General features: G+C 34.5%; 1 protein-coding gene across 4 annotated transcripts in view; it reads right to left on the bottom strand.

Annotated features, from left to right (window-relative positions):
* slc12a5a (solute carrier family 12 member 5a) overlaps positions 1-10,998 on the bottom strand; it is a 151,333-nt gene that overhangs the window by 12,299 nt on the left and 128,036 nt on the right. For all 4 annotated transcript variants that reach the window (XM_041032929.1, XM_041032930.1, XM_041032932.1 and 1 more), the window contains exons 5-7: positions 5,211-5,265; positions 4,058-4,188; positions 504-751 (exon numbers count right to left, since the gene is read on the bottom strand). In XM_041032929.1, the coding sequence (XP_040888863.1) occupies positions 504-751; positions 4,058-4,188; positions 5,211-5,265 (434 nt within the window). The remainder of the gene's footprint in view (positions 1-503; positions 752-4,057; positions 4,189-5,210; positions 5,266-10,998) is intronic.

The raw sequence follows: 10,998 nt of genomic DNA, 5'->3' as shown, positions 1-10,998 counted from the left end.
TCTTAATGACTATATTTCAGTGTGAGGCAGGTTGTAATTGGATTTTGAAATAAAATCACTCACATGACCTTGACACAACAACTGGATGAAATGTTAACATCTAGAAAAATCCCAAATTTAGCTCAGTCTTATCCCACAATGAAAAAACCTGCAAATCACAAAATCGATGCCTAGTTAATGATTAATTTGATTACTTGTTGGGTACAGAATGCAGTCTCACTGAAACATGGGAGAAAAAATACGTACTGACACAAACATGTTAGAGTAGATGGAGTATTTCAGTTAAAACAAAAGAAATAGTTAGCAATCTTATTCATTTCCAATCTTTCAAATCAAAGCAGAGTGTACCACCAACCAAGTGTATGTTTGTGTGCTTGTGTTCCTACAAGAGGTGTGTATTGTTGTTCAGGTGTGTCTCTCTGTCTCTCTTGCCATCAGGGTTGTGGGTGTGTTTCGTGGTTATGCTCATATTCCATTGGACTTTGTTGGCTGTCCGCACTTACGGGAAATCGGGAGCATCGATGGCGGTCTTGATGACCCCGGCGTAGACGGCCAGGATGGAGAGAATCACGCAGGCAAGAAACACGAGGGCCAACTTGTTGACGTACTTCACGCCGACAAAGACCACAGTGGCCATGGAGAACAACAGGATGGTCCCGTACACGCGCATGTTGTTAAGCAGGGCCGCCTCCGCTTCGGCACCTTCCAGCCCCTCCAGGGGAAAGATGGCTGCTTTGGGAGCTATGTAGATCTAAAGCAGAGGGATTACATTACTGTTGTTTTTTTTTTTTTAACCTTTATGCATCCAGGGAAAGCACACCTGCATTTTTCTCATAAAGATCCACACAATCACTCTGTTGCTCATGGGCATCTTGGTGGTAATTGTTCAGGGAGTGCAAGTGTTACTCATCCACTTTCTCTCCTCACTTTTGCCCAGCCTGTCTGGGGATTTAAATTGGCAGACTTCAGGTCACAAGCCTGCTCCTCTAGCTCATTGTTTACTGCTAAATTTAATAAATTCCACCCTGGGTAACAAAAAAAAGAAAAAAAAAGATGAAATATAATGAAAGACAGGTGAGAAAGGCAGCAAGGGATGAGGTGAGTGAGGAGGACAGCTCCATCAAGTGTGAAAGCATGTGATGCTCACATTAATAGCCCTCTACTGAAGCTTGAAGCAGCACACATAATGCTGGCTGCTATTTTAATTCAGCTTAATTAAAGAACTCAAGCATGGTATTAATATTTGAAATTAACTGCCATTATTACACTATTACTACGGGTCAATCTAAGAATAGTCCCATCATATATAAAACGGTAAACCCCTAATTAGCCTGTCAGTATCTGTCATCAGCTTTAGATGATTCATGGCGAGGCTGTTACATAAGCATGGGGATTTCTCTTTTTTTTAAAATAACCATTTGGTTTCCACCCAAACTGTTTAATCACCATAGAGAGCAAAAGAATACTGAGAAGAAAAAGCGAGGAGTCATGGCTCAGTTCGGTCATTTGGCTAGAGAAACTGATCTGATGCTAAGAACAGCATATCACTAGGCAAACAAATCTCCTGCTTCACTGTGAACTGTTCATGCTTCCTAAAATAGCATCATCAGTTTGTGTTCTTGGCTTGGGTGGAAGGATGAAACATATTCAAATCAGCCTTCTCCAGATCCGCTCCTTACAATTCTGCAGGGATTGTTATTTTACAATGGAAACTAAGCCAGCTTTGACCCAGAAGACAAAATTAACCTCCAGGCATGATGATCAAACTCTGCATATCCATTAGAGGCACCCAGAAGAAGAATAATGAAAGAATTCAAAAAAAAAAAAAAAAAAAACTCTGGTATGTTGATAACAGTGGACCAGTGGAAGTGACAAGAGCTGTTTCAAGGAATGGTTTTGTTACTCCACCAGTGTCTTGATCTGTTGCTAATGCAGTATTTGCATAATTACCCAATACTCCATGCAGCATGCTGCAGTGGAAGAAGTGTGGATTAAAAGGCAGAAGAGGTGGTGGTGGTGGAGGAGGAGAGGAATGAAGATGGAGATGAAAGATTCCTGCATTTCATCAACTTATCAGTATCCATGTTGAAGAACACACAGCTTGAGAAAAAATAGCTTCAAAGCACAGTGAGGAGGAAAACAAACTGAAGGAGAAAAACTCTGTTTTCACAAAGACGTGGCACACAGTGCTGCTGTGCCACGCTAAGTTTCATTTGTTATTCGCAGCACAGGGTTTTTGTCACATTTGCTAATTCACCATAAATTTTACTCAACTGAAGTGTCAGCAATTAAGCAGCACATGATTTTGGTATCAATGATAACAGGAATATAAGAAATTGATCCTAGATTATATTCTGCCCACAAAAATCTATTTAGCATGAAAAAAAATTCCCAATATTTTGGGAAATACAATTTTACTTTTTTGTTGAGTTAGATGAGAGTACTGGGAGAAACCGTTCTGGTACCTGAGGTCCAGGTACCAGAACATTTAAAGGTACATGATATCTTCAGGTGGTATCTTCATATTGAACGTGCAGGCATGAGTGAGACTTGTATGGACAAAATACCCCCTCATCAACCAGAAAATAACATGGCAATTCAATCTGATTATCAGGCTCGATCAGGTCTCCCTTGAAAAACAGGTTTTAATATCATAAACCTGTTTACCTGATTAAACAGTTATAGAAAGAAAGATGTAAGCCGTAATGCACAGAATGATGTAGCTATATTCTCAATAGACACCACTGTTGCTGTTCAGCTCCTTGCCACTTATCACTGAACAATTTCCAACACTGGCACCAGTTTTCTTTGGACCAGAGCAACCTGGTATCAAATCTTTTATGTATTCCCAACATAAATTAATCTAAGGGTTGATATTCACTCGTGGTAATTGCTGCACAATGACATCAACTTCCTCTTGACAGCAGCATTTGTGACAGTGTTAGCATGGTGACAAAAATTGTCAATGTATGATATTTAAGAGTTCACTGCAGGGAGGGAGAAGCTGTGATTTGAGCGGTCATCCTCCACTAACCTGGCAACATTCCCCCATCATTTCCCCTGTAGCTCATTGTGGTCAGGCAACGCCATGGTTGAATTAGCCTGAAATGGATGTCATTTCAAGTAGGCTGTACAATAGAGCGTTGACAGTTTTCTTCTTTACTCACATCAACATGAACCCACTCACTGGGCTGTGATCTGTCTGCTTTTAATTTCCAGGCTGAAAAAAAAAATATGGCAGCTGTTCTGGAAATGTGAAAAATTATAACACCTTAAACAGACTTAGAACAAATCTGTGGTGAGAGATATGTCATGCACCTGCAGAGGAATCCATTCTCCTGTATCTGCAAAACCTAGTTTGAATATTTGTTATCAAGCAATTTTCAGTCATGTTATCAGTCCAGATATGAGAGTGAACGCACCGTAGGCTGTATGAAATGTAACACAGAGAAAGCAACATATTTTCATGTCTTTTGAACTAGCCCTAAGATTACAGACTTTTGAAATAACGTTGAAGCCAAGATTTATGGCTTGCTTGATGTCACTGTTAACACTGAACACTTCGGTCTGTATTAGGTATAGATGATATTCCAAACCATAGTATATGGAAAATATGGTTAAATATTTTATTTGAGATGTGTACAAACATGTGGGAGGTGGGAAGGGGATAAATGCAGGAACACCCCTAAGAGGAAACACACACTGTTAGCTTCCCAGTGTTATTTAAGTTGTATAATTTGTATGATTTGAATGTGATGTACTTATTATAAAATGCTAATAAAAATGTATCCACTGAGTCATTTTCAGGAGGTGGGAAGTGTCACGATCATTTAAGCACTTGCTGATAGGTCAGGTTATATTGAGCTTAAACAATTCTCAAATGTGTTAGGCCTGGCTGTTTGATTCTCATCCTCGACCACACTCCAGAATACTCATCTTGAGCCCACGCCTCTTCAAAACATAAATTAAATCCATATAAAAACTGAGAAATGATAAAACAGACACCCTGATGAAGACAGCGACAGACTGAGAGAGGACTACAGAGGATGTTTCTCACCAGGAGGAGCTCGATGGCCCCCAGGATGTACATGGCTCCAGCGAAGGTGGTCCCTAGGTAGAAACAGATCCCCACTGCTCCCCCAAACTCAGGGCCCAGTGAACGGGATATCATGTAGTAGGAGCCTCCAGCTGCATACAGACACAACAATGACAACATGAACAATCAGAAATATGTGCGTGGTGTTTGTCTGTAATTGTGTATATGATTTATTTCTTACTGACATTCTCTTTCAATCTTTAATTAGTTTGTGGAACTGTTTGCATCAATGTGTTTCACTGTGTATACAAGACAAAGAAAGCAGAGTGTTCTGGTTTTTTTTTAAGAAATTAAGTCAAATTTATGAAGTTATCTTGACACATTCATCATGTGAGTTAATTTAGAAATTAATTTTAACAAATTGATTCATCTTTTACTCTATGAAATGTGAAAAGTGATGGTAAATGCCCACCACGTTACCAGAGGACAAAATGATATTTGAAAGTTGTTCAATCTGTGCAACTGTCAGTCAAAACAATCCAAGTATTCAATTTCAAAGAAAGCAAAAACAGCTTTTGTCATATTGCTTACCAGTAGTTGTAATTTTGGTTGTGTTATTTTTGTTACTAGTCTTTTCTTAGTATGTTTTATCACAGTGCTTGTATTTTCTAACACTGTGCAAATGAATTAACTAAACATAAATAAATAAACCTTAATCAGCACTTTGCAGCAGCATAAAGGCTGGTACCAGTTACAACAGAGACAGTTATAATTGGCGCACAGTTCCACACTTCTCTACAAGCCTGTAATTTGCTCTGACCCCTGCTGCATGTACACCAACTGGTAAGACGCAGGCCATCATTACTATGTAAACTCACATTATAAAATATAGCCAAACTGTTTAATGTGTATATTAATGTGTCTGAAGACAGATACAAACACATACATTCAGTCTTACGTTTCAGGCTTTTGGCCGATGCTTTATTTTGTGTAAATAATGTTGTGTGACAACAAGTTAAAGTGCACAAGATCCCAGACTAAAGCTTTTAATGTTTCTGGGGATATCAAGCTGCGCTGTGTGTAATGTGCCAAAAGCAATCAGTGAAAAGAGAAATTTAGAAGCGGACAGCTTCAAACAGTGATGGCTGTGTGGTGCCAGCGTCTGCTCACCCACCTGGCACTACTCCATTGGTAGCGATGGCACTCATCGAGATGGCAGTCAGCATGGTCTACGCAGAGAGGGAGGGGAAATGACAGAGGAGCAGGAAAAAGAAAAATAGATCATATTTACTGGATTTCACATAAACTGTGAGTATGGAGTGTTGATTGCTGAACTTCTCATCCTTTAATCCTTTGAAAAATGTCATGTCAAGTTTCAAGTGTCAGCATGCTAACATGCTCGCAGGAAAAGTGTTTGCCAGGTCCACAATCATAGTTTTGCAAGTTTGCATGCTCACTGACTTTTTTTGGCATATTTTGACGCCTTACTATACTATGACATTTTTAGGTCTTACTAAAATGTAACTTTTTTATGGCATATTTTGACGCCTTGCTACACTATGACGTTTTTCATGACATTTTGAGGTGAAAAATTTGTTTGACTTTTTTTGTCCGATTTTGAAGCCTTACTATACTATGACGTTTTTTATGACATTTTGAGGTCAAAAATTTTTTTGACTTTTTTTTGTCCGATTTTGACGCCTTACTATACTATGATGTTTTTTATGACATTTTGAGGTCAAAAAAATTTTTGACTTTTTTTGTCCAATTTTGACGCCTTACTATACTATGACTTTTTTGGCACATTTTGAGGTGAAAAATTTTTTTGACTTTTTTTGTCCAATTTTGACGCCTTACTATGGTATGACGTTTTTTGGCACATTTTTAGGTGAAAAAAAATTTAGACTTTTTTTGTCCGATTTTGACGCCTTACTATACTTTGACGTTTTTTGGCACATTTTTAGGTCAAAAAAAATTTAGACTTTTTTGTCTGATTTTGACGCCTTACTATACTATGACGTTTTTTATGACATTTTGAGGTGAAAAAAACTTTTGACTTTTTTTGTCCGATTTTGACGCCTTACTATACTATGACGTTTTTTATGACATTTTGAGGTCAAAGTTTTTTTTGACTTTTTTTGTCCGATTTTGACACCTTACTATACTATGACGTTTTTTGTCACATTTTGAGGTGAAAAAAATTTTTGACTTTTTTTGTCCGATTTTGACGCCTTACTATACTATGACGTTTTTTGGCACATTTTGAGATCAAAAATTTTTTTGTCCGATTTTGACGCCTTACTATACTATGACGTTTTTTATGACATTTTGAGGTCAAAAAATTTTTTGACTTTTTTTGTCCGATTTTGACGCCTTACTATACTATGATGTTTTTTATGACATTTTGAGGTCAAAAATTTTTTTGACTTCTTTGTCCGATTTTGACGCTTTACTATACTATGACGTTTTTTATGACATTTTGAGGTCAAGAATTTTGTTGACTTTTTTTGTCCGATTTTGACGCCTTACTATACTATGACGTTTTTTGTCACATTTTGAGGTCAAAAAAAATGTTTGACTTTTTTTGTCCGATTTTGACGCCTTACTATACTATGACGTTTTTTATGACATTTTGAGGTCAAAAAAAATTTTGACTTTTTTTTGTCCGATTTTGACGCCTTACTATACTATGACGTTTTTTGTCACATTTTGAGGTCAAAAAAAATGTTTGACTTTTTTTGTCCGATTTTGACGCCTTACTATACTATGACGTTTTTTATGACATTTTGAGGTCAAAAAAATTTTTGACTTTTTTTGTCCGATTTTGACGCCTTACTATACTATGACGTTTTTTATGACATTTTGAGGTCAAAAAAAATTTTGACTTTTTTTGTCCGATTTTGACGCCTTACTATACTATGACGTTTTTTATGACATTTTGAGGTCAAAAAATTTTTTGACTTTTTTTGTCCGATTTTGACGCCTTACTATACTATGATGTTTTTTATGACATTTTGAGGTCAAAAAAATTTTTTGACTTTTTTTGTCCGATTTTGACGCCTTACTATACTATGATGTTTTTTGGCACATTTTTAGGTGAAAAAAAATTTAGACTTTTTTTGTCCGATTTTGACGCCTTACTATACTATGACGTTTTTTGGCACATTTTTAGGTCAAAAAAAATTTAGACTTTTTGTCCGATTTTGACGCCTTACTATACTATGACGTTTTTTATGACATTTTGAGGTGAAAAAAACTTTTGACTTTTTTTGTCCGATTTTGACCCCTTACTATACTATGACGTTTTTTTATGACATTTTGAGGTCAAAATTTTTTTTGACTTTTTTTGTCCGATTTTGACGCCTTACTATACTATGACGTTTTTTGTCACATTTTGAGGTGAAAAAAAATGTTGACTTTTTTTGTCCGATTTTGACGCCTTACTATACTATGACGTTTTTTGGCACATTTTGAGGTAAAAAAAAATGTTTGACTTTTTTTGTCCGATTTTGACGCCTTACTATACTATGACGTTTTTTATGACATTTTGAGGTCAAAAAAAATTTTGACTTTTTTTGTCCGATTTTGACGCCTTACTATACTATGACGTTTTTTGTCACATTTTGAGGTCAAAAAAAATGTTTGACTTTTTTTGTCCGATTTTGACGCCTTACTATACTATGACGTTTTTTATGACATTTTGAGGTCAAAAAAAATTTTGACTTTTTTTGTCCGATTTTGACGCCTTACTATACTATGACGTTTTTTATGATATTTTGAGGTCCAAAAAAATTTTGACTTTTTTTGTCCGATTTTGACGCCTTACTATACTATGACGTTTTTTGTCACATTTTGAGGTAAAAAAAAATGTTTGACTTTTTTTGTCCGATTTTGACGCCTTACTATACTATGACGTTTTTTATGACATTTTGAGGTCAAAAAAAATTTTGACTTTTTTTGTCCGATTTTGACGCCTTACTATACTATGACGTTTTTTATGACATTTTGAGGTCAAAAAAATTTTTGACTTTTTTTGTCCGATTTTGACGCCTTACTATACTATGACGTTTTTTGTCACATTTTGAGGTGAAAAAAAATTTTGACTTTTTTTGTCCGATTTTGACGCCTTACTATACTATGACGTTTTTTGTCACATTTTGAGGTAAAAAAAAATGTTGACTTTTTTTGTCCGATTTTGACGCCTTACTATACTATGACGTTTTTTGGCACATTTTTAGGTGAAAAATTTTTTTGACTTTTTTTGTCTGATTTTGACGGCTTACTATACTGACGTTTTTTATGACATTTTGAGGTCAAAAATTTTTTTGACATTTTTTGTCCGATTTTGACGCCTTACTATACTATGACGTTTTTTATGACATTTTGAAGTCAAAAAATTTTTTTGACTTTTTTTGTCCGATTTTGACGCCTTACTATACTATGACGTTTTTTTATGACATTTTGAAGTAAAAAAAAATGTAGACTTTTTTTGTCCGATTTTGACGCCTTACTATACTATTACGTTTTTTGGCACATTTTTAGGTGAAAAATTTTTTTGACATTTTTTGTCCGATTTTGACGCCTTACTATACTATGACGTTTTTTATGACATTTTGAGGTCAAAAATTTTTTTGACTTTTTGTCCGATTTTGACACCTTACTATACTATGACGTTTTTTGTCACATTTTGAGGTGAAAAAAATTTTTGACTTTTTTTGTCCGATTTTGACGCCTTACTATACTATGATGTTTTTTGTCACATTTTGAGATCAAAAATTTTTTTGTCCGATTTTGACGCCTTACTATACTATGACGTTTTTTATGACATTTTGAGGTCAAAAAATTTTTTGACTTTTTTTGTCCGATTTTGACGCCTTACTATACTATGATGTTTTTTATGACATTTTGAGGTCAAAAATTTTTTTGACTTCTTTGTCCGATTTTGACGCTTTACTATACTATGACGTTTTTTATGACATTTTGAGGTCAAGAATTTTGTTGACTTTTTTTGTCCGATTTTGACGCCTTACTATACTATGACGTTTTTTGTCACATTTTGAGGTCAAAAAAAATGTTTGACTTTTTTTGTCCGATTTTGACGCCTTACTATACTATGACGTTTTTTATGACATTTTGAGGTCAAAAAAAATTTTGACTTTTTTTGTCCGATTTTGACGCCTTACTATACTATGACGTTTTTTATGACATTTTGAGGTCAAAAAAATTTTTGACTTTTTTTGTCCGATTTTGACGCCTTACTATACTATGACGTTTTTTATGACATTTTGAGGTCAAAAATTTTTTTGACTTTTTTTGTCCGATTTTGACGACTTACTATACTATGATGTTTTTTATGACATTTTGAGGTCAAAAAAAATTTTGACTTTTTTTGTCCGATTTTGACGCCTTACTATACTATGACGTTTTTTATGACATTTTGAGGTCAAAAAAATTTTTGACTTTTTTTGTCCGATTTTGACGCCTTACTATACTATGACGTTTTTTATGACATTTTGAGGTCAAAAAATTTTTTGACTTTTTTTGTCCGATTTTGACGCCTTACTATACTATGATGTTTTTTATGACATTTTGAGGTCAAAAAATTTTTTTGACTTTTTTTGTCCGATTTTGACGCCTTACTATACTATGATGTTTTTTGGCACATTTTTAGGTGAAAAAAAATTTAGACTTTTTTTGTCCGATTTTGACGCCTTACTATACTATGACGTTTTTTGGCACATTTTTAGGTCAAAAAAAATTTAGACTTTTTGTCCGATTTTGACGCCTTACTATACTATGACGTTTTTTATGACATTTTGAGGTGAAAAAAACTTTTGACTTTTTTTGTCCGATTTTGACGCCTTACTATACTATGACGTTTTTTGTCACATTTTGAGGTGAAAAAAAATGTTGACTTTTTTTGTCCGATTTTGACGCCTTACTATACTATGACGTTTTTTGTCACATTTTGAGGTCAAAAAAAATGTTTGACTTTTTTTGTCCGATTTTGACGCCTTACTATACTATGACGTTTTTTATGACATTTTGAGGTCAAAAAAAATTTTGACTTTTTTTGTCCGATTTTGACGCCTTACTATACTATGACGTTTTTTGTCACATTTTGAGGTCAAAAAAAAGTTTGACTTTTTTTGTCCGATTTTGACGCCTTACTATACTATGACGTTTTTTATGACATTTTGAGGACAAAAAAAATTTTGACTTTTTTTGTCCGATTTTGACGCCTTACTATACTATGACGTTTTTTATGACATTTTGAGGTCAAAATTTTTTTTGACTTTTTTTGTCCGATTTTGACGCCTTACTATACTATGACGTTTTTTGTCACATTTTGAGGTGAAAAAAATTTTTGACTTTTTTTGTCCGATTTTGACGCCTTACTATACTATGACGTTTTTTGTCACATTTTGAGGTCAAAAAAAATGTTGACTTTTTTTGTCCGATTTTGACGCCTTACTATACTATGACGTTTTTTGGCACATTTTTAGGTGAAAAATTTTTTTGACTTTTTTTGTCTGATTTTGACGCCTTACTATACTGACGTTTTTTATGACATTTTGAGGTCAAAAATTTTTTTGACATTTTTTGTCCGATTTTGACGCCTTACTATACTATGACGTTTTTTATGACATTTTGAAGTCAAAAAATTTTTTTGACTTTTTTTGTCCGATTTTGACGCCTTACTATACTATGACGTTTTTTATGACATTTTGAAGTAAAAAAAAATTTAGACTTTTTTTGTCCGATTTTGACGCCTTACTATACTATTACGTTTTTTGGCACATTTTTAGGTGAAAAAATTTTTTGACATTTTTTGTCCGATTTTGACGCCTTACTATACTATGACGTTTTTTATGACATTTTGAGGTCAAAATTTTTTTTGACTTTTTGTCCGATTTTGACGCCTTACTATACTATGACGTTTTTTATGACATTTTGAGGTC

Source organism: Toxotes jaculatrix, chromosome 3 (assembly GCF_017976425.1).
Source record: "Toxotes jaculatrix isolate fToxJac2 chromosome 3, fToxJac2.pri, whole genome shotgun sequence".
Taxonomy (NCBI): Eukaryota; Metazoa; Chordata; class Actinopteri; family Toxotidae; genus Toxotes; species Toxotes jaculatrix.
Note: the sequence above shows the minus strand (reverse complement) of the source record. Positions and strands in the feature narration are given on the sequence as shown.